The sequence below is a fragment of the Marmota flaviventris genome, chromosome 3 (genome assembly GCF_047511675.1).
Source record: "Marmota flaviventris isolate mMarFla1 chromosome 3, mMarFla1.hap1, whole genome shotgun sequence".
NCBI classification, from domain to species: Eukaryota; Metazoa; Chordata; class Mammalia; order Rodentia; family Sciuridae; genus Marmota; species Marmota flaviventris.
In genome coordinates, this window is record NC_092500.1 from 145,396,603 (window position 1) to 145,420,665 (window position 24,063).

Below are 24,063 nucleotides of genomic sequence, written 5' to 3' on the forward strand. Positions count from 1 at the left end.
TCCTTTCCTCCCACAAACGTTTCCGGAACATCTGATGTGGTCTCTCTCCTCCATCATGAGATGGAGCATCCAGGGGCAGTACTCTAACAGTAAAAACCCTGTGGTTAATTATATCAACTCCCCATTGACTTTTAGGGCCACAGAGGGCCAGAGAACCCCTCCTACCCCGCCCAACCCCCCCACTTCTGTTACATTCCACCAGCCTTGGTTTTCTACTGTGCCTCTTAGTTGATAACGGCTGAGGTCACTGGCATGATGAAAAAGAGAAGGAAGAGAAAGGAGCAGTTCTCGGATGAGCCACCCACTTAGGATTGCACTGTCCTATCCATCTAGTGATAGAAAGTTGCACATTTTTTTTCCAACCTAATACAAAAATATTAACACTTCTGGACATTATAGGCATAAGTTGTTATATCTCTACAATATAATAATTTATACTGTACAGCTATAACATAATAAAAGGTGCAATCCTTTTTAAAAAAATCACACGGTTCACATGTTTTTATCATTTTATTTTTAAGTATAAACTTTTTAAACACTTTACATAAATTAACTCCTCTGAGACTAATATTTGATGTACAGTAAATTGTAATTCATATAAAAATCCATAAACAACTTGTCTCACATAATTTACAAAAAAATCAGGGTTTCCTTTGCTTATCAGTGACAAGGATTCTATTTGCCAGTTTTTTTCCCCCAAGGCAAACCACGATAGCATTGTAAAATCCATTATTAAATCCCCGTTGGAGCAGAAGTCACTTGTGCCAATGTCCTTTTACAAAGCAGCACAGGGAAAGAAGTTGGGTTGTCTATAAACAGTAATTTTGCCCCACATTGTAAAATGAACAGAGATATATATCACATCCTATGCAGAGAGACTACTTCTTTGTAAGCAAAGGTCGACAATTCGGTAATATTTGGAAACACTGTACGCCTTTTTTTTTTTACATCTTACTTAAATACAGTGCCTCAAAGGAACACATGGCCCAGAGCAAAATGTTTAGGCCTTTTTTTTTCCTTTATGATTTTTTTCTTTTAATACTTTCAGTCCAACTGAGTGCAGCGATATGCATATGTAAACATATTCTTTAAAGCCGATCACCTTTAAGGTCATTCAGAAAAAGAGTCGTCTTTGTTTTTGTGTTGTGTGTGTCTGTGTGTACATTTTTAATAGCAGTATTGTTCTCCTGGAAGGCTCTTCTGTGTTGGAGAGTCCAATTCGGATTGTGCTACAGAAAAATCTGAGCAAAGGGGTGTGGTGTAGGCTCAAGAGAAATGCAGCAAACCAGTTTGGTCGTCTTCGCGGAAGAGGGTGGCGCGGCCGTCCCTCCGCAGCAGCCGGGACGGCCCGGGGGGTTACCTCTTGCCGATCTCGCTTTGTCGGAGGAACTGGATGTTGTTGGCGCTGTCGGCCAGCTCGGGGTACTGCTCCACCGAGAGTACGTAGTACCCGTCGTAGCCCTGCACCTTGCCCGCGCTCAGCAGCTGCCGCTTCTCGCCCTCCGTCCAGAGGCGCGCGCCCTCCTCGCCGTCGCGCACGCGCTGCTGCTCGCGCGCCCAGGCCCGGGCGAGAGCGCGCTGCCGCGCCTGCTCCAGGATGCGCGCCTTCTCCTCGTCCAGCGTCATGCCGTAGCGCACGTGCAGCGCCAGCGCCCCGAACTGCATCTCCACGTCGGCGAACCTGCGAGTCCTGCCGTTGACCACGGTCGTGGACTGCGACACGGTCACATTGATGCCGTTCTCCAGCGCCTTGCGGCCGCTTGTCAGCCGCAGCGTGCCTAGGTCGCTCTCGGGCGTGGTGGTCTTGATGAAGTAGTGCGTGTCCTTGCCCTCGATGGTGAAGTGCAGGTTCTCCAGGTAGAAGGCGTTGTTGAGGACCGCCGCCACCTTGATGCAGTCCTCGTTGGCGATGTTGAGCACGTTGGTCTGCACGCGGCCCTGGCTGACCGCCAGCATGACGCCCTTGCCAATCAGCGACTTGACCGTGGCGAACCACAGCCAGGATTGCTCGCTGCCGGCCTTGCGCCTGCTCACCTGCACCTCGGCCATCTTCCCCAGGGACAGGAAGGCCTTCGCTTGTCTCGCCACTTGCTGCTGGACTCCAAAAATAGGCTGAAAAACGAAACACAACAGGGGACGGGTGAAAAATTGTGGCACCTGGTTGCAAGGGAGCCGCAAATCCTGGCCGCCTTCCCACTCTGGACCAAAAAACGAGAGGCCGTGGGTGGAGAGCACATAGGCATTTATTAAAACCTCATCTGGTTTTTTAAGAGACGAAAGGCTTACACAACCTGGGGGGAGGAGTGCATTTAAGTGCCCCTCCTCTCAAGGTGATCCAAATGGCTTCTGAAATATTAAAGGAAGGAACTCCATCATGTATTACTGTAAGCTCTTTTAGTTTCTAACCTGAGCAAAATATTCCTATCTTTAGCGTTTCCTTTATAATTCTTAGATGCTTCTTGGCATACTCACCCCATGTGGGGAACCCAGTTTATCAAGCCCTCCCACTGCAGCAGCTTTCTCCAAAGAGGCGAAAGAAAGTAGGAGCACAGAAAGATTCCAAAGGCTGGGGTGCCTTGGGGCAGATCACTAGGCCCCATTTCATATGCTTTGAAATACTTTTTCTCTGATTGAAGTCAACTCTGCCCCCTCTCCTGGTGAACCCAGTTCTCAGATGAAAATCTTCAGTGTAATTGCAGAACTGAAATGTAGCGGGATGAGTGGGCAGTGGGGCAGGTGGAGATGAGTATTACTTTAGGAAAACAGTTATTTTTCGGAGTCTTAGGGACAGTGGATCATCATCATTGGCAAATGTTTCAAATTGGGGCATCTTAACCCAGCCATTTCTTATACTACCAGATGTTTGTCTGGACAGTGTTTCCCAAATGGAAACATCTGTTTCATTTGCAGCAGTCAAAGAAACATTTGTTTTCTGCACTTGGGCAGCCTCAGTATCTTTGCCTGATTCCCTAAGCTGTCCTTACCGCGCACCTCTCTTGACAGGGAACTTGAACCATATTAAAAGGCTGCTTAGGAGAAAAAGTTGGCAAGTCCATTTGTACAGTCAGAGTTAAGTGTTTTCAGACATGTTGGAATATCATACACAATTAGGATGTGCATGTTGAAATATATTAGGAAACGTCAGAATGCCTTCATGGGCCTTTATCAGTGTAGATACATTTGCAATTAGAAATGTTAACATGGCTCCCAGGACCTTGATGGGTTGTGCTTTTTAAATGTAAAGGTGACAGCTGGGAAAAAAGAAGCTTTCATGTTAAGTATGAAACATGTACCAGAATATAGATAAATTGGCAGTGTATATATATACTGTGTGCGCGTGCACCGTGATCATGATTGCCTTTTCTCTTTGTGTTCGTTGAAATTATAGGAGATTGCTGTGGGGATTAATCTTTCTAATAAACTCTGCACTCTCTTCTTCTTATCACTAATGGGCAACCCAATTTCTTGATCTCTAATTATTCTTGCTCTAAGCTAGAAAGCCTGGCGTGTTGTTGTGCATTCCTTTCTGATCACTGAATGATGGGAATTTAAAGTGCCACTTTCTGACATGGCAGTGTTGACTTTGCAATTTTCCATCCTTTTCCTTGTGTTATTTCTCACAACAGTTGCAGGCCTCCTAATTTGTTATTTCCAGGAAAATTCCCCGAACACCTGGTTGTTGGTAGAGCCTTACTGAGGACATTTTATTTTTAGTTTTAATTTTTTTCTGCCATGAAACCCTGTGAATATTTTAAACAGGCTGAACTCTGTGGCATTGTTTGTGGGGTGCCAATTTGTAATATGCATCCCTTGCCCTCTTGTTTACTGTATCTTCACCTTCAGGTCCCAAGTGTCATAAATGTACTTTCATGGGGTTCTCTGTAGAAACCTAGCACTCACAATTGAGCTTCTGCCTTTTATTACCTTTTGATAATGTCTTTCTGTATTTTTATTAGCAACACTAAAAAGAGATTTAAGCCTTTTAACGGGCTCCTGGTTTGCTGAACAGAAATGCAGAGGAAATGTTGATTTTCCCTCCTTAAAAGGGTAAAAAGATGAAAAAGTGTCTTTGGTATAATTTTCACAAGGGTTAGTTTGATTAAATATGGGTAAATACGACACAAGCAGCCATTTGTCACCTTTTCATAGTTCTGCTTTTTGTTTTCTTACCGGCACATCATCCCACTGCTGACTCTTCACAAGTTCGTAAGAAGGTTCTGTTAAATCAAATTTGGGAACAGGGAATCCAGGAATAGCATTGTGCAGATGGAAGCCAAATGTCACCAGCCAGCTGTTAACATCTAGGAGAAGAATGTTCAAAATGAAAGGTGTTAGGGTTTATTTTGTACTTTCGTAAATTTAAATTCTTACCTTAAAAAGACTCTAATTTCACAAATAATCTGAAAACGAGCATGTGTCTGCCTTCCTCCTACCATTTCAAACCTACTCTCTATTTTTAGACTGGAAGACAATAACCTCAATAGCACACCTATGGCAAATGCTACAGAAAAGACAAATATGACACTCTCAGAGCGGATAAGCTGTCACAAGTGCAAAACTGCATCCTGTGCCAGTAATAATGATGAAAAGGGTAATAACAATGTGCAGCAGCATGAAAAAGACGTCGTAGAAAACAAATGAAATCTGTTTTGTAGTTAGTAAAGGCTGTTCTTAAATAGAAGTTGTGTGTTATTAGCTTTCAAAAGCTAGCCCAAGGATATGCGGACTTCTACAACCCATTTTCTATTAATAAAAACCCTCAATTGAGAGTATTAAAATGAACACTTGATTCTTAATCAAAGATGAATGCTAAAAGCTGGTAACACTGGCCAAGGGCACAGAAGTTCTGATTACCATCAGTTATGACTTCAAAGGCTCGCTGTGCACAGGTGGAGACAAACTTTTTGGGGAGAGAACCTGGAAACCTTTAAAATGGTATTTTAAAATATTGCCATGTGACTCCAAAAGCCATTAAGCTCAGAATAAGGCTTTTATTCTATTCTGGAGGTTATAATGTTACAGAACTACTCAGCAGGCTTGCAGCTTTATGAGTACAGTTGGGTGTAGATTATTTTATATATTAAGCACATTGCTGGAAAATTTGAAATTGCATTTCACCTAATATATTTTATGCTGTTCCATCTCTCTTTTGATGTTTTTCAGAAAATGCTGCTATGGCATTCCCCGCAGTCTACGTTGCTAGGAGAGGATGAATTCAGGAGCTGTGGGCTTTCCAGCCTTTCAGGCAGCCCCTGTCAACACCCCTTAAATAACCAGTGGTAAACTGCTTGTCAGAATGATGGAGGGCCACTTGCTTCCTATTTCCTTCTCCAGGGCACAAACTCTCACCTCATCGCCAGGCAGGCAGGTGCTTTGTCCATTTGCCTACAGAACCCATGGTATTCTCTCTTCTTTAAATAGGCTGGTGGTAGTGGTAGTGGGGAAGAAATAAATCCCCACATTGTTCACATAGGATGGAAAGTGGTACTTTTTTTTGTGGGAGTGTGTAAAAGATCACAGGGGAGTCTAACATTTTGGGGAAATTTTTTTTCTTCCAAATATTGGAGTCTTGAGGGCAAAGATTCTACTTTACACACTGTCTGCCTAAGAACAAATGGAAGGATCTTAAGGATTGAAAAGTACTGCCAAATAATGGGATTTGAATACACATATGTACTGAAACACCCTGGATGAGAATACCAGGAGGGGGTGGCTGAATTAGGTTGCTGAGAGAAGGGACTTCCAGCTGGTTCACATGGAAAAGAGATATGGAAAGCTTTAGGCAGTCTGGAAAAGTAAGAAGCAGATGCAAAATGAACAGGGGGCAGCATTTTGAGAGCTGTCCTGAACTGAGAGAACAGAAATCTCACTATGCCTCAGACACTGAGCTAGAAAAGAGGCAGCCTGGGGCATCCAACATAAGCCGAAACAAAACAGAAAACCCCTAAAACAAACAAAAAAAAGAAAACAGGAAAGAAACTTCCTCCAGGAAACCTAGATGTGGCAGAAAGGTTAATTATGACAACATAACTGGAATCGAAAGCAGGAGGATTCAGAATTCTTGGAGTAAAGGATGAGCGAAGGAGTCAGCTAGTGCTTGTACAGACCTGGTCTTTCCTATATTCTGGTTGTTCTTTGGTGGCAGAAGTGGGAATTGATGGTTTAACTCTTGCAACACTGAAAGAGTAACATGCACCAAAATTGGAAAGATCTTAAATCTATAGCCTGATAATTATCAGAGTGGTAGAATACTAGTGTGCCTTTTAGTAGTGTCATCATGCAAGAATTGAATTAAATGATGATGAAGACAGCAGTGTGAGAAGACAGAAGCAAGAAGAGAAACAGAATCCACTGGCTAAGCAATGAGAGGAGAAACTGCTCCATTATTGTCATGACATGATGGCAATAAAGAGGGTGGCAAAACCTCCCAGGGATGAGAGGGTGGGTCACACTGGATTGTTTCCCATAATTATCTCTAGTAGAGTCTTAAATATGAATTAAAAACCCAATATTACACAGTTATAGGGCAATTACTGTGTAATGGAAAACTACTTATATTCTTATATTTTATCCTGTGGATAGGCATTATTATTCCAACTTTATAGTTAAGACAACTGCTATAGTTTAGATGTTGAATGTTCCCCAATGTCCATGTATTAAAGAACTGTTCCACCAGGGTGGTGCTATTGCCAGGTGGTGGAACCTTTGAGATCTGGGGCCTTAGGTCCCTGGGGGCATGCCTTTGAAGGGACCTGTGAGACCCAGGTCTCTTCCTCTTCTCACTTTGCTTCCTGGCTGATGAGGTGAGTGGTTTTGTATTCCAGGTGCTCTTGCCATGACATGCTGCCTTGCCACAGGCCCAAAGCGACAGGATCAAATGAACATGGACTGGAAGCTCCAAAACTGTGAGCCAAAATCTTTCCTCTTAATAAGTGACCGCCTTAGATATTTTGTTGGAAAAATGAATAAAAGAGCAACTGAGATTCAAAAAATTACCTTGCTTATAAAGCCACACAATTTGTAGGAGAGCCGTTGAGATTGAAACCCTCATTTTGGAACTCTGAGTTTATCCTGTCTTTTGCTTCCCTGTGTCTCTTCCCCTCCATAAATAACTAGATTCCATGTCATTTCAAAACTTGTGTGCTTAAGCATTGGTAGGAAGAAACCGTGTTTCATTTTACCTTTGTAGTTTCTCTATGAATCCACAGAGACAAATACATTTAAAAGGCCAATTCCAGTTATTTTATTGTATTAATCCAGTGGTTACAAAACTTTAGCACTTTGAAAAGTAAATTAAAAAAGCTTACCGGTGATGTAGTCTTTTACATCATGGATTTTGCTTGCAGGGTTGTTATTCCTAAACATATACAGATTAAAAGGGGCTGGGTCCTTTCCAATTCTTTTCCAGATTTCTATGTCAGGTGTTGTCCATCGTCCTGCCAAAATGTCATAATCTCTTTCTCCAAAGTGGATTAATTTGGTGAGTGGGTCATACAGGCCACCATGAAATCCAATTACAAGTTGAAAGTCAATGTTGGAGTCAAAATAGATTTCACCATATGCGGTGTACTGAATCTGTTTTAGCATAAGCCCGTTGCTACTGAAAACTGCCAATGGTGTCCCTGTGTTATCTGATGCAATATAGAATTCATCTCCACTGCTGATTTCCATGGCAAAAAGATGTCCTTGGAGATCATAATAAAGGGAGGTAATTTCTGAACTCGAATGGTTGTAGACATGAGTAATCCTAGTGGGATAAGTCAGGTCAGCATAAAAAAACTGCAGGTGCTGTCCTAGACTGGTTTTGCTAGAAACACGCCTTCCCAGGCCATCATAACGATAGATCACTGTCCAGCCACTGCCTTTACTGTACACTCGAGTTAGGAGTCCCTTGGAGCTGTATTCAAAGATTTCTGTGCCTCTTTGACGCAGGAAACCATCTTCATCCAACCGATATTGAACGTCACCTAGTCGAGTGATTCTGTCTCGAAGGTCATAACGAAGAGGTGTCAAACGTGCACTGTTGCTTGGATTCAGTAAATGGAGGTTTCCATTCAGATCATAGTTGTAACGCCACATGATCTTTTCATTTAGGTAAACGGTTTGGAGCTGTCCATCAACGTCATATTCATAAGCATATTTGGTAGTGTTGGCAAAGGGCCCTATTTTAATCTCTCTCTTGGTTACCCGACCCATGTTATCATATTGAATTGTAATCCAGTACATGAGTGACCTGAATATCTCATACTGAATCTCCTTGATGCGGCCATGGGCATCAAAGTGCTTCGTATAAGTCATTACAGCTGTGGAAATGATCTGGTTAATATCATAATATATAACTCCAAATTTTCCGAACTGCTCAACTTTTCCAGAAATGTCATCAAACTGATAGAGATCAATGGGCAGTGGAGTTTCATTGATGACACCCTGCATGCTGGTCACTCGAAAGCTGTTGTCATAACTATAGTCAAATCTCGCATTTACCATCCCATCTTCACTAAAGCGGAAAATCTGTCTGTCAATCAGGGGGCCAATTTGCCTGTATCTAATGGTGCAAATAAAACCGTCACTCTGGAGGTTTACTGTTTTTAGGACTCCTGCTGTTTCATCATAGGTGAAACTAACTCTTGTGCTATCATATAAAATTTCTGAGAGCCTAGTTTGCCTTCTATACTTGAATAAGACCCTCCGACTTGTACCCAGGAAAGCCGTTTGCAGAAGCAGCCCTTCCTCGTTGTAGTCTGTGATGATGGAGGCATTGCTTTCTGGGGGGTTGTATATGTTGCGGTAGTAGCCAATGGACCGGATGGTCTGCATGGTATGGCGAGCCACACTGGGCATAGTGATGGCAGACAGACGGTCCCACATATCGTATTCGAAGATGTACTGCCGTTGGCTATGAAGCAGAAGAACCATGGACTGTAAAGAGAGCACACAGTGTTATCCAGTGTTTGCAAATGGGGGAAGTGAAAGCAGATTTAGTGACCACAAATACACAGAAACATTCCGCCTGAGAAAATGGTTTTCATTTTAATTGAGTTATCCTTGACCTTACATGTTGTTAACGATTCCCTGCCTAATTTGCTTGGATGCTTAATTGTGGGGGGTTCTGCAATTAGTGGCTCAAGATTCATAATGTGCTGCTTGTCATGATTGCACCATTCTTTTCCCAGGCATTCACAGCCAACCAGCAGATTGTCAATGGATTTGGAGAAGTCATAATACAGGCATGAACAAAGCTGCTTTAAAGACAATATTTCAAGGAGAAAATAGCATGGGGGAAAATGCAATCCTAACCATAATTAGCAATTATTTACTAGGATGGCTTTCCCCCTTGTTTGATTGAAGAGCCACTCAAATCATGTCCTAATTTCCAGTGTATCTGGGGGAGGAACAAAACATTCAAAATATTATGCCATGAAGAGGAGGCATAAAATTAGCCCAAAATGGATAACATGTACATAAAGCATCAATGTTGACAAACACTGTTAATCACATGATGAGCGAGAACTGTAAATATCCTCACTAGAGATATGGGTTTAGATATGGCAATTTATTTAGGAAATTATTACAATGTATCTGTATTGACACTAAAATCTACATTTTGATATTTCCTTTTGGGGGTATCAAATCTGATTTGCACCCAAGTGCTATATAATAATGGTTTCTGGACTACATATACTTTGGTGCTGAATTATGAAGTGAATAACTATATGAATAAAAATAAATTTTTCAAGTAATTGCTGAAAGATGAATGGCATTCATTTATTTGGCCAACAGGAGAAAATGTCAGTCCTAAGGCTGGTTAACTGAAGCACAATCATAATATAGGGCTTGGGTGGTTCTTCCCTCTGGTAAAGTTCTCTAACCCCCATTAGACCCAATGGAATGATGGCAGGACAGGGAGGAGGGATAGGCTCGGATGCTCCCTTGGACTTATTTCTTTGCTTCTGATATGGAAATGCACAATCCTTTGTCCAAGTCTCGTGTTTTATTTTCCACCATCTTCAAAAACAGTTTTCATGATATAGATGCCTGAAGAATTCCTCAGTGGCTATATCCTAGGGGCAGTTTTTGTATGTGGGTGCTATGGTTTGGATCTTAAATGTCCCCTAGAGGCCATGTGTTGTAGGCTTGGTTGCCAGCCTCTGGTGCTATTGGGATGTGGTGAAACTTTTAAGAGGTACAGCCTAGTGGAAGGATGTTAGGTCACTGAGGGTGTCCCCTTGGAGGGGACACTGGGACCATGACTCCTTCTTACTCTCTTTTGGCTTCCTGATGGCCATGAATGAGATGAGCAGCTTTATATTCCCTGCCATGATGTTTTGCTTTCCACAGGCCTCCAGAAAAATGGAGCCAAGAGACCATGAACTGAAACTTCTGAAAGTGTTGAGTCAAAATAAATCCTTCCTCCTATAAACCTGGTATTTTGTCACAGCAACAGAAAGCTGACTAATACATGGGTTGTATAGTAAATGTCACAAGAGTTTTCCCTGAAAAGTTTGCACTCTCCCAAGGAAGGCTTGGACAACTGCAATTCACAGAAATTTTGTACCTAGTTTTGCAGTCACTTAACATATTCGATGGTAGTTAGTAAAATATTCCTTGTTTTGTGATAAGTAATTTTGAATTTGGGTACCTATCCTTGCAAGAAATGGAAATAGTTTGGGATGGTTTTAGGAATTTGGGAGAGGTAATGAGAAAGGACTCATTGGTTTTTTCTGATCTCCACGCATACAAGCAGGTGATCTTGGTTACTGTCTTTGCCATTTTGTGACCAAGGCTCTTATCAATGATCTCCTCCTTGGTTCATTTACACATTTTCAGCCACATCACCACAGTCAATTTTAGGGGGGAGTTTAAGTATTCATATTTCTATTACCCTTCTCTGTAATGTACTTAAATTGGGAAAACTTTTCTAGTCTATTCCTTTCCCACTTAGAGAAGCTGCCTTGGGACTTGTTAGGTTGGAGGGTAAAATACCTGTCAGGTGTCAGGATTTATTCCCAGACAAGTTAATGTGTAGACTCAATGGTCTCTTGGCAAACAATTAACCAACAGTGGAGTGGAATGGTTACTATATTTAGAGCTTGTCATGCAACAGGCATTATCTATGGTTTCAAGGGTGAGTCTCTTCTAAGGAGAGAAGACGACCGGGTTTGCAGGAGCAGACTGGCCAGGATGGTCCTGGCTGAAAGCATTCCAGAGTTGGGAGGCTGCCTTAAATACTGCACTGTGCTTTAAAACTGAACATGGTTGTCAGGAAGGTTACAGTCTGTGTATAGGCCACTTGGAATCAGATGAGATGGCCCATGTGGAGGGGGTTTGGTGTAGACTGAGGGGTTCTGTGGAGCACCTCTGATGAAGAACAGGACTGTGGGAGGTGAGCACAGCAATGATGTGCCTGTGGTATTTTATATGAAAGATCTTACTCTGTGTAACTTCTGATACATGTAAGGGTGAAGACAGCAACTGTTGAGGGTCGAGTTTGTAACAGGCTGCTGTGTAACTGGCTTTGATACTTGAGATATAAAAGAACTCAAAATTGCATCGTTTTCAAGTGCTAATGTCTATCTCAAAGGCAAATGAAACATCTCATGAATATGCTCTTTGGTGGATTACATTTCTTAAGAACAGAATTATGGGAGACCATCCCTTCCCTTTTCTTCCCTTTTCATTTCCTTTTGACCCTAGTCAATACCCCAAGCCATGCATTGTACAGCTCAGCATTTTGCACATGTGCAACTAACTCTAAGTCTCTATTTCTGGTATTGTGCATAGTTCTTAGGAATTGGAAAAAGCCTAAGTGGCAATGCTTATCTATTATATATAGGAGAAAAGAGAGATGCCACAAAGTATCTGAAAGCGTGGCTTTCTAAGAAAATAACCTCTTTTGGTTAATAATGCATAAATAGGGCCTACATGCTTTTTATGGTTATGTTGAAGCTCTGCCAGTAACAATGCAAAACTGACAGCTTTAACTGTGCTAATGTAAGGCTCTTTCTTAAATGAAAGAGCCAGCACGGAATTATTTACAAATGACTTACAAGCTCAAGGTCTAATTTGTGAATGTTGTCGATGTACAAGCTTGGCAGGTGGATAGTGTTAGTGCTTGTTTGTTTACAACATAAATCACTTAAAAGGGTCTCGGATAGTGAAACTTAACTAAGGAGAAACTACTTTGCTAATGTAGAAATTCATCACTGCTGTAACACTACGACTGCCATATTGATACTTAGAATAATAAATGGAACTCCTTCCCATGTTACCGTCCCCACACCCCACCTTGTAGTGCTCAGGGTGATTGCTGGGAAACGCTAATCATCCCATTCCTATTTGAAACCACACTGTGCAGACGCACCTTTTCTAAGTATGTGTAACTCCATGTTTTACCATCAGCAAAGACCCGAGATACAATCCTTCCCTGTCCGTCATAATCTACTTTTTCACTAGTGGTTCCTCGCTGGATGCTGGCTATCTGACCAGTGGATGAATAGGTGACGTTGACAGCCATCAGCTTGCTGCTTGGCAGCCAGAGAGTTGGGTGCCCTGATGTGTCATAGGCGATCCTCAGCAGAAATTTACGATGGTCGTCATAGATTTTTTCTGTCTTTGTTGTCCGATCAAAGTCAACTGAAAGGAGGTTTCTGCCATTAACCTGTTAGCACACAAACAAGATGATAAAATAAATCATATTATTCCAATACTAGTCACTTATTACTCTTCAGAGTCCTGGGTATTGTTTAAACACCATTTATGATGATTGATTCACTTTGTCAGTAAATTAATTTAGCAACTTCTTGGGTACAAGTGCCAGGCAGTAGATTAACTGCTCTTTTAAAAGGTTTTATTAAGCAGAAAGACAGCCTGGCATTTGTTCAAAACCATTTCAATTAAATTTTGTAAACTAAAGCAACCGATAAGAAAAATTCCAAAATGTATTCACTTTTAAGTTTTTTCAGAAGATCTGAAGGTGATAAACATGATACCTATGTAAATTACTCAAAGCTCCTCCCCTCAAAGACACTGGAAAATAATTGCGTTAGTAAATTAATCATGGTTACATTAAATAAAACACAGTGGTTAATGTGACTCTAACCCTTTGAACAGCAGTTAAGTAGAAGTTGGAACCCACATTACTATAAATTATTAATGGGTTTAAATAGCAGGAGGTTACAAACATGATCATTGCTTTTGGCCCAGTGCTGAAAAGTCACGATTTTTTGAGAATGCTTTTTTCTTTTGATAACATCTGGTTAACTGGCATGGACTTCAGAGTCCTTCACTACCACATATCCACAGTCTGAACATTGCACTTATTATATAAATCCAGTGCCATGTTGTTGCGATTGGGTCTCTGTGTGGCCATGTGCCATGTCTAGACTTTAACTAAATCTGACTGTTACAGTCTATGATCCAAGTCATACACAAACCAGCATTCATTATTGCAATGGAAATGTGGTCCTGATTGAATTCTGATTCACATGTAGCCAACAGTGTTGGCAGACTGTGAACCCTTATGGGCAGAAACCGTATTATATCCTTTGGTCTTCCACACCTTTATTACTGTTTGGATTGTTAAAAATCAAATGGGAGGGCTGGGGATGTGGCTCAAGTGGTGGTGCGCTCGCCTGGCATGCATGGGGTGCTGGGTTGGATCCTCAGCACCACACAGAAGTGAAGTAGAGATGTTGTGTCCACGGAAAGCTGGAAAGTAAATATTAAAAAAAAATTTTTTCTCTCTCTCTCTCTTTAAAAAAAATCAAATGGGAAAGGCTTAATTTTACATAACTATCTTCTAATGAGGACCTTCAAAATTGTTAGCTCCAGCTGATCTGTTTTATATATATGTATATGTGTGTGTGGTTTGTCCCCTTCAAAACTTGAGTTGAAATTCGGTTGCCAATGTAGTGGTATTGGGAGATGGGCCTTTAAGAGTGGTTAATGTTGTTCTCAAGATTCCGAATTGGTTCTCACAGGAATGGACTAATTCTTTTGAGAACAGGTTGTTTTGAACCATGTGAACTCCTTTGTCCCCTTCCAAATGTGCCCATTTGCTCTTCCTCTTTCCGCCATGAAGCTCTCACCAAAATCTGAGCAGATCCTGGAGCCATGCTCTTGGACTTTCAGAACCATGAGCCAAAATAAAGTTCTTTCCTTTATAAATTACCCAGTCTTAGGTACTCTCTTATAGCAACAGAAAATAGACTAAGACATTATCTAAAACTGTTACACACATACACACACTGCTCACATCAGTAGCTCACTTCAGTAGTTATATGTAAATACATGCATATATGTGTAAAACCTGTATAAATCTACATTTTGCATTCTATAATTGACATTAAACATGTCCCATTCAAATTACTCAGGCTTAAACTTGTCTAAGCAGCTGTTTAAGGGGAGTACTGTTAAGTCCATGCAAAGGTAACAATCTAAGCTACAAAGAAATGAGGCTGGTGGAGGGGGAACCTTCAAAGATATGCTTTATAGAAAATGAGAAAGGGTAGAGGCCTGGATGGAAATTAGAAGGATCTTAATTTTTTTCATTTCAGTTTATATGGAAACAAACAAACCCCACAACACTATATTATAGCAGAAATTGGTGTGTATTGGGATATTATAGTGTGTGTGTTCATGTGTCTTGTGGGGAGGAACCCAGGAGTCAAAATGCCTGATCTCCAAACCTGATGGGGCCTAGGGTTAGCTGGCCTTCTGGGCTTTTAACCCCTCTCAATCTATTTTGTCCATCTGTAAATAAAGAGGTTGGACTAGATCCCTAAACTCTCTCTTGCAGTGAAGCTGAAGGCAGCTGGCTGAAGGCTTTCTGAGAAAAAAATTCATTTGAATTTTGTGAAGCTTTACCAGTTTCAGTTTGCAGAATAGTGTACTTTCAATAGAAGCTACTAGCTAATGTTCCAAATACCTTTTCTAAAGTCTGTAGAAAAATTCGATGTCAAATTAACTTGATAACTGGCAGAATCAAGTGTTTCATCTTATATCTGTCCTACATTTTTGATGCCTGAAGAAGAGGTTTTGCACAATTTAAATGGTTTTACTATGGCTCTGGGGTTCCTCAGACTGTGTTTTAAGACACTCCCACCCCAACGTACAGGTTTGCCTTCTTCTTTTCTTCTTAGGTTGTTCCAAGCTATTAGTAACCATGAAAGACTGTAATTTCCATGGACAATTCTGCCCACATTATTGTCCCATCTGTTTGTATTTTACTTTGCATTCATCTTAATTTGTATTTCAATCCTTCACTGCTTTCTTTAACTCTCCTTTATCTCTGTAATATCTCCTCTGGTTAGATTATAAGAGATCAGGTACGCAGATTTGATGTGATGGTTGCTATGGGGAGAAGAGCAAAAAGACAAGTCTGGAACCCAAATTGCACTATCTCTACCTGTGACTGGCTTCTGATTTGCTTCTTTGGTTTGTGAGTTTGGCTACATGACAGCTCCAGATGAAAATCAAACGATAAGCATCAGAGAGTTGCCACTGAGTCTCCATACCAAATGTCACCATGAGGAAGCATCTGGAAACATTGTGAGACCAAACAGGAGGACAGATGTTTTAATTTTTTCTTTTTATCCAGACAAATATTGTATGCAATGCCTTTCTTGTATTCTCCAACTGAAGTAACTGAGTTTGTGTTGGGAATGTTTTTTCCAATACAAGCCAAGGTCTTAACCATTCTTAGTTTCCAGACACGAGCTTGCTATTATTCAATATATAAAGTTCCAAAAGATACTATCAGATTTCCTGTTTTATCTCTCCCTCAAAAGAAGACTTTCTTCTTTGGATATTGTAAACAAAGTGCAGCAGTTAGGGGACACAACTATTCTAGGTCATAGTCCTGCTTTACTCTAGATTTTAGAAATTATGGTAACATGTCAATCTTTTTGTAGTTTTACTTTACAGTCATAAAGCCCAACATAAGTCTATGCTCCAGTAGACTTTTAATAAGTATTTTAAATTATTATAAAAATATCAAGTTAAGTTGAATAGTTAATCTAAAGATGGGAAACCTTTTATCAGATCATTATGATATGTGCAGCCAAAATTGAACCCAAATTTTGTGTATGAATAAGAGATCACCATGAATTCATTGGTGTTGTATTGTATTTTTCTCTTAAGCATGAAAAATCTCCATTTTCAAAGACCTGTCCAGCATGATTGCACTTAATTGCACATCCCTCTGATATTGGGAGGGGAGCAGTATAATTTTCCCTCTGGAATGTTTGAAAAACTATCATGATGATATTAAATAATTTTTCCAAAGGGGTGCCATTGCAACCAGGTTACACTCACTTATCCAAAATATTGTGGCTGGTATAGAGGGAGGGCTGGCTTGTGACACAGCACAAATGATGACAATATCAAGCCTCTCCTTGTCCCAGTTGGATCATCAACTTGCTACAGATTGTTCTGCGTCTCTGCATCCATGATAGTGCTAACTGCATGTGCCTCCAACTGGAGGCCAGGCCACTCAGTTAAAATATCAAATGTGACAAGCAGAGTAAGATTTAAACACATTCCATATTTATGTATGACTTCAAACATACTTTTGGCTTTCAAATTCTGAGAATTTCCTTTTAAACATAATTCACTATAATTTTTCCTTTAAGTATCTGAATTTTGGGCATGTTTAGGAGATGAATTTTACTATTAAAATGAATTCTACTACTATGTTTTGTAATTGATTGATGGCTGTTTCTAAAATTCAGCCATGATAAAAATTAGGAATGTTGGCTGGATACAGTGGTGTACTCCTATTACCCCAGCAACTCAGCAGCTGAGGCAGGAGGATTGCCAAGTTTAAAGCCAGCCTCAGCTACTTAGCAAGGTCCTAAGCAACTTAGTGAGATCCTGACTCTAAAAAAAAGGCTAGGGATGTGGCTCAGTGGTTAAGTGCTCCTGGGTTTGACCCCTCACTCCCCCATAAAATAAATATTTGCCAACTATTATAAGACAAAGATAAGAACTACCATGCATGTATTTATATTTAATTTTAGCTAACGATAAGTAAGCTATGACATTGTCTTTATTTGGCTGTTTTCCTGCATCTCTGTCATAATTTCATGTGGCTATTATTTCCTAGTGTACTTATCCCCCTTTCCCTAACACAGTTTCACAGAAAATGCTTTTCATGTTGCTATTTTATTACATAATTTTCCGTTTTTAATTCTTGCCTTTTAAAGAAACTTCATCTATTTTATACATACACACTTTTATAGTTATCTTATTAAATCTAATGTTAAGTTTGTTTACAGTTACAAACATCGTAAGTATGTGCTATAGCCCCTCTCTTAGGAAGATCTAGATGCAGTGAAACAGTGATGACCCATACCGTGAGGCTGGCTCTTCTCATTCTTCATTCACTGATTAAATATTTGAGTGTCCATCAAGTGTCAGGCACATAGCTAAATCTAGGTCAAAACCCTAAAAATGTAAAGAATGTTCTGCTAGAAATAATGAGAGGTAGGAGGAGGTCTCAGGAAAGGATGGGTGAAAACGGCTCTAGGGCTGACTCATGTTGTGTGTGGCCACAGGTCCCCCCACCCTCTCTTCTCTTTCCTACTTTGGCAGGCTCCAGCTCTAGTCCGCAAGCTGGCTTTTCAGATCACCACTACCCCCCTGGATTTCCTCCCTTGGAATCCACAGGTTAGCAGTCAGAGCTGGCACATCCAATCTTATCTTGAAAGTAAGAAGCCCTCTTTTGTGATCCTGGCATTGTCTCTAGGAGAGCAATCACACGTACCAGCTGGAAATCTCCTTTCAGTGTGACTGAGCAGGCCATTTTAAAGAGTATATTTTCTCAAATGCCTTGTGGAAGCATTATGCTTCTGCTATTTAGGGGGAAAAAAAAAGAACACCTATGCCAGTGTGCCTTACTCCCTTCCTTCCTGAAGAGAGGTGTTTTCTTCATTTAGAATCAGAGACTTCAGACTGGGCTTCCTCTCTCTTCCTCTACTCTCTCAAAATTCTTTTATGCCACTTTCAAACTGGGAGGGGATACACTGAGATATAACCTGTCTCAAAAACCAGCAGGCAATATGTCACGTGGTCAGCTTGTGCACCAAGTATTTCCCACTCTTCCCTGTTTCCACTGATGTTTTCTTTCCTAGCAAGCTCAACAGCTCTTTTCTAGTTGACTCTCTGGTGGGTAGGAAGGACCCATGTCTGCACATGTGGTTGAGTCTCCGGTTGGGGTTAAGGACTGTATAAATGTGCCTCTTTATTTTCAAGGTACTTTCACATTGTCTCATTTGATTCTTGTAACAATTGTGTGAAATAGAGGCAGCACAGGGGAAACTTTATTTACCTATATATAGCTACAGACATAATTTATAGATTATAATATTGTGATGTTATCTAGATACTATTAAAATAATTTCTCATAACCTAGATAAAATGATATACAAAAGGAAACTAAGGTTTAGAGATGTTTTGACTTCCCCCAGGTTTTCTACTGGTAAAAAGTGGAGCCTAGATCGAGAATCTGTATTTTTGAATTCTCATTAGGTGCTCTGTCTCCTTTCGTATGTAGGGTAAAGAGGGCACAGATATGAGCTGTACCTCTGTATCTTTTGATGAAGTCCTGTATCCTATGTACATCCTGCCTCTGTGTATTATCTCTGCTTCAGGGACAACTGAGTAAGATAAAGCCTGTGAACCAGTTTTCAGTTTGCAATGGCCAAGGCAGCAGAGCCCCAGGGAAGAAGCAGTAGTGGCAGCAGCTGATGAGGATGCAGGCAGCTACCGTTTCCCGGGTGCAGTAGAGGAAAAGGCAGGAGCCAGAGTTCACTTTGGCAACAGACCACAAGTGTGATCAGAAGGAATTGTGGAGCTCGCTTTCCTGCCCATCACTTTACATTCTAACCTAATCTTGTTTTTCTCTCTTGTGTTTTACTGAGTTTCCTTCTCAATCCTCTCACTGAACTAGGCTCCCCGCCAGCCTCTTCCCTAGCCTCCGCCTGTCAAAACCCATGCCCTCCTGGCTCCTGCAGCCTGGGACATGCGTAGGTGGGAACACACAATGATGGTTCCAGAGACCATATATGTGGAGTCCCAAACACCTGGCTCACCATTGAAGTGGAATCAGAATATGACCCAGATATTAGCTACAGTCTATTTTCAACTCACTGATTCTTTTCTATTTCTTGGAAATAGCTAGAAGCAATATTTAGCCTCTGCTTTTTTTTTTTAATCCTGAAAGATTGCCAAGGTAAATAATGTTTGTGTGTTGAGATAATAATTTAGCCACTTTTGTGTGGAAAAAAGGACATTAATGGTACATTTCATGTTTTGTTCTTATTCCTTGAGTTTAAGTAATTTTTTTAAATGGCAAGGGAAATAATATTAGGAATAATTATCTACATTATCTGATAAACTAAAATTTGTTTGCTAATATAAAGAATGAATCAGGTTCAGTTTATTGTGGCTGAAGGTGATTTCTTGCAACTTGTGTTTCAGTATTTAATCTATGTTGTCTTTACCAAATAGCTATCATAAATCATAGCTTACCTTCTAGATATATTTGGCCCATAATGTAAGAGTGATTAAAAAAAAACCTAACAAGAAAGTGCAGGGAATATTTTGCAAAGCTGAATTATACAAGCATGATGAGAAATATCACATTTATCATAAAAAGTCATACAAGTTGGGGTTTCTATTGACAGCAAAAAGACAGCTAGGTTTTGAGGTTGGGAGTGTTATATTATGTGTCCAAGCTGTAGTTTAAAAATATTGAGAATTTACCCTTCAATGGCCCACCTGTCTCAAACATATACTTATGACTGGGAAAACTTCCAGTGTTTAAGCCAGTCATTACTTATGTCCATCTCCACACTTAAGTCATCATTCCTGATTGGTGAAGGAGGAAAAGCCTAAGATAGATTATTAAGATTGGTAAAACAAGAATTGATTGACATTTGGGCTATTCAGGATTGTGCTATATGCAATTTCCTGATTTCCCAAGGAAAAATTTATTTTTCAATCATTTAAATCTTTCTTGAAGTAACTTTACTATGAGCAATCTTAATGATGTGGTGGCTGGCTATAAATTGTGTTCTGAGGCATCCTGTCACGCCCCACCTTGAGTGTGGCACTCACTCACTCACTGTTGGAGGACCAGGGTGACAGGAGGACTGTCCTGCCCTCTTGGTCAGGCTGTCTACAGAGGTCTGAATAGCCTCCTCCAACTCTCTAATAATAACTTACCCTAAGCTTTCGACCAAAAACATTAACTTTTCCTTGGGCTTGCTCTTTTCGGAATCTCCATTCCACCAAATTCTGGCCATTCTCACCAGGAAGAGTCATGTTTCTTTTGGCCACTGTTGGGTTAGCAGTGCCAGCCAGTACGTGTGGCTCTGTCTGGTAGTGTGAATCTAGACCGCTGGCATAGATGATCCTGAGGGAGCCGTCATAGCCAATCTGGTAGCTGTTTCTTAACTGATCTAAAAAACAAGAAGTAGAAAACTATTTGAAATGGATTGAATACCTGTTGATGTGCATTCAGAAGTGATATAACTTTCTAAAATTTTGACTTATTAAAACAATGAAAAGGAATACTTAATGATGTCCATTTAGAGAGTAACAAAATAGCTTTGGTTTCTAGTGTCTCATGCTGTCAAAGGTGCAGATAAATATTAAAGGTGAACTAGGGGAATTTAAGGTCCTAGTCTACTTTAGCAGATTTCTCTTCTAATTTGTCTGATGGAATGAGGGCTCACACCGAATAGGCAGCCAATAGTTTGTAAAGAGCCAAGTATGTGGTCTTTCAGGGGGCTGGTGTGACCACCTCCAAGGTCTTAGAGGAGGTTTCTCCCCTATACCCATCCCTTTATCTTTTGTCACAGACCCTCTCAAAGAATTAGTATCTATACGCTGCATCCCCCAAAGATAAAGTGATATTCTCCTGGAAACTGACTTCTAAGAAAGGATCCAGCAATGTTTTAAATAAAAAATCCTCTCATAATGTAGGCCACTGCCTCAATTTAAAATTTTGAAATAGTATAGGACCATTTGGGAAGGAAATGGATTCAAGCAATGCTACATTTAGATGATTGTAGAGTTTACCGAAGAAAAAGGTAAAAAAAAAAAAAAAAGGTCAAGTTTAACCAGATTTAGCAATTGTTCTGAGTCATGATTTCACAACTGCAAATGTCACAGTCAACAGCCTTTTCCCAAGATGAGTTTATAAAGGACTATGACAGGAAGTTCCATCACAGGGAGGGTGGATACACTGTATATGCCTATACCATTGGGTGAAAAAAATAGGAAATCTGGACATTACATAAATGGGTACTTGGGATTTGGGACAAAATTTCCATCATTTGTAGATTCAAATACCACATCACAGTGCAGTCATAAAGCATTGCTCCCCAGATTGCTGTACCGAAATGGCAGAGGTAGAATGTGCTTCAGAAAACTGTTAAGATGACTCTAAAAATCATCTGATGCCGTATGTAAAAAGTTGGGATTAAATTATTTTATTAAATAGGAATGTAAAAGAACATTATTTTCAGGTTAACATATTATTGTGTATATTATGTAGTCTTAATATGTACATATAACTGCACAAATATTACATGCAGGTGCTAGATTACTCCATCAGTATCTCCAGAGGTTTATATTTTCACCTCCTCTTTTCTGATTCATCTTAGAAAATGAGGGCTGTCACATCCTGTTTGGGTGCTAGTGGTATTTAAAAATTGTCAATTAAAATTATGCTTTCATGTTTACCTTGGACCATGGTGTAGAAGGAATCAATTGAGGACAAATTTGAAGTGATGCTGACATCTTCTTCTCGGCTGGATGATTCGATATCCACTGTGATAGCCTTGTCCATGTCTCCATGAAGGTTTGTGACCACTCCAGTTGGAAATGTGACATTTGTCAGACGACCTTCACTGTCATAGCTAAATAAAAGATGTATTGACTTGGAGTTAAACAGGAAACTGCAGGCTCTTCTTACTTAGAAGGTACAGCAGTATGAGCTGCACAAATTTGGAGGAATATTTGTCTTTGTGCATGAGCTATGCAGAGTAAGGACTTCAAACATGCTTTGAAGTAATCAAAAGCCTGTTTAACACGGGGAAACCTCACCGGTGAGAGCAAGAGTAAACAGAATAGCTCTCCATCTCAGCATATTATTCTTTGAAGTGTGACCAAAATCCTTCTGCCCATCTAATTTGCTGTTTCAAAGGGAACATGTTTGCTGATATTAAATTTCTTAGTATTCCTTCATATTTTCCACAAGTAGATTTAATTCACTGTTATATCCAGTTTTTAAAGTTTTATCAACTTATATATGCCTTCTATGACAGTGCAACATGCATATATATATGGACATATATATGTGGCTTTAAAATAGCATATATACATACATGTATATATTTGCATATGCAAATATGATTTCAGTATCTTGAGACATCTTCAACAAATTAGTAAAAGCTTTGATAAAGACATTTCCCCCTGTGGTGTTGGAGATAGGACCCACTGTACATGCTAGGCAAGCCCTCTACCACTAAGCTATCCCCTAGCCCTAAAGACTTTGTTATTTCTCAATAATTGACATATTTCATAACCATGAATTGGGACTTGAATGGTGGTGGTGGTAGGCTATCAGAATAACCTGTCTTGTTTATACTGGTATTTTCAGAATGGATGGTATCTCCAATGTGTTTTCTGAAATGAGATACAATATTTCCTGACATTTAATAATTGTTTGATATTTTATTATATACCTATTCATTTTTAGCATATAAATGTGAGAATTTATTGTTTAAATATTAAGATGTATTTTAAAAGCTGCCCTTTGCTCATAAACATACATTATAGACATAACATTTGACTAAAGAATTGAGTTTTGTGACTTTTCTATTTGTGGAAGTACCAGAGAAAATTTCAAAAATGTCTGCATTATTAAAATGAAGAGAAACAAGTGCAAAACTCACAGTGAAACACCTGGACATTTCCTCAGGACAACAATATACTTAATGTTGGATTTCAGATTGATACTAAGACTACCTCATTAATAAACAGTTCTAAGTGAAATTGAGACTTGCACTGTGTCCCACTTAAAATAAGCCCCCAAAGCAAAATTAGTAGAGAATGAATGTCATTAAAGACCAGTGACCAAGGGAGGGAAAAGGTAGGAGAGAAATCATATTAATAGGTACAAGTATGGAGCAATACAAGAGTAGGGAGTACGAAAATACTTAAATGATATTTTCAGATAAAACAGTAGAGAATTTTAAAATAGAAGGATGGAGAGTGTAAACATTTGCTTTGGAAAATGTTATTAGTAGTTATAAGAAGGAAAAGATTTCAGCAAAGGCAATGCCATGGTTGAGAGAGGAAGGAAGAAAGGAGAAGGAAAGAGACTGAGGTCTGTTTGGTGCTTGGTGCTGAGCTGATCCCATTAATTCAGAGGGGACAGTATCAGTGAGATCATGGGTTTGACTGACATGGTCTGACAAGCTGCTCCTCCAGAGGCAGGAACAGGCACTCAGGAGGGAGAAGCCTAGAGAGACAGAGAAACAGACAAAGCAAATGCACCATTAAGAGTCATAATCATTGTTTGGACTCACAAAAGGCAAAGCTGAGGAAACAAAGCAGATGCCCTTCCCTCCCCCCTAACCCAAGTGCCCCTAGCAGATTAAGACATAAATGAAAGAAATCCAACACAGTTTATTGCGGTCATTGCCTTTTGGAAGAAATCATTCCTCTTGAAGAAACAAGGATGCACAGGTTTTATTTATACAGCAAAGCAGAGTCATGGAATTACTGACAAAGCCAGCCTAAAGATCAATCTTAAATTTGGTATAATTTGTGCATCACATGAAAAAGATATTATTCGGTTTGAAAAATTAACACCCCTTTGAATGCTCCTATAGAGAAGATTGTTCTGTACTGCACTACTGCGCCCCCCCCCCCCATTTTACAGAAGGAGAAATGAAAATATGTTGTGGGTAGATGGCTTGATCAGGCTTTCATTGTATCTCATGACTGGGCCATCATTGGAACTATTATGTACCTGACCCCAGGCCCATT

General features: G+C 40.1%; 1 protein-coding gene across 1 annotated transcript in view; it reads right to left on the reverse strand.

Moving 5' to 3' along the window:
• Positions 1–1,299: 1,299 nt before the first annotated feature.
• The window catches only part of Tenm3 (teneurin transmembrane protein 3), a 331,254-nt gene continuing 308,490 nt past the window's right edge, over positions 1,300–24,063 (reverse strand). Inside the window, exons 21-26 of the mRNA XM_071610514.1 lie at positions 21,751–21,926; positions 20,227–20,462; positions 12,362–12,658; positions 7,308–8,919; positions 4,171–4,301; positions 1,300–2,112 (exon numbers count right to left, since the gene is read on the reverse strand). Of these exons, the coding sequence (XP_071466615.1) occupies positions 1,357–2,112; positions 4,171–4,301; positions 7,308–8,919; positions 12,362–12,658; positions 20,227–20,462; positions 21,751–21,926 (3,208 nt within the window). The 3' untranslated portion in view covers positions 1,300–1,356. The remainder of the gene's footprint in view (positions 2,113–4,170; positions 4,302–7,307; positions 8,920–12,361; positions 12,659–20,226; positions 20,463–21,750; positions 21,927–24,063) is intronic.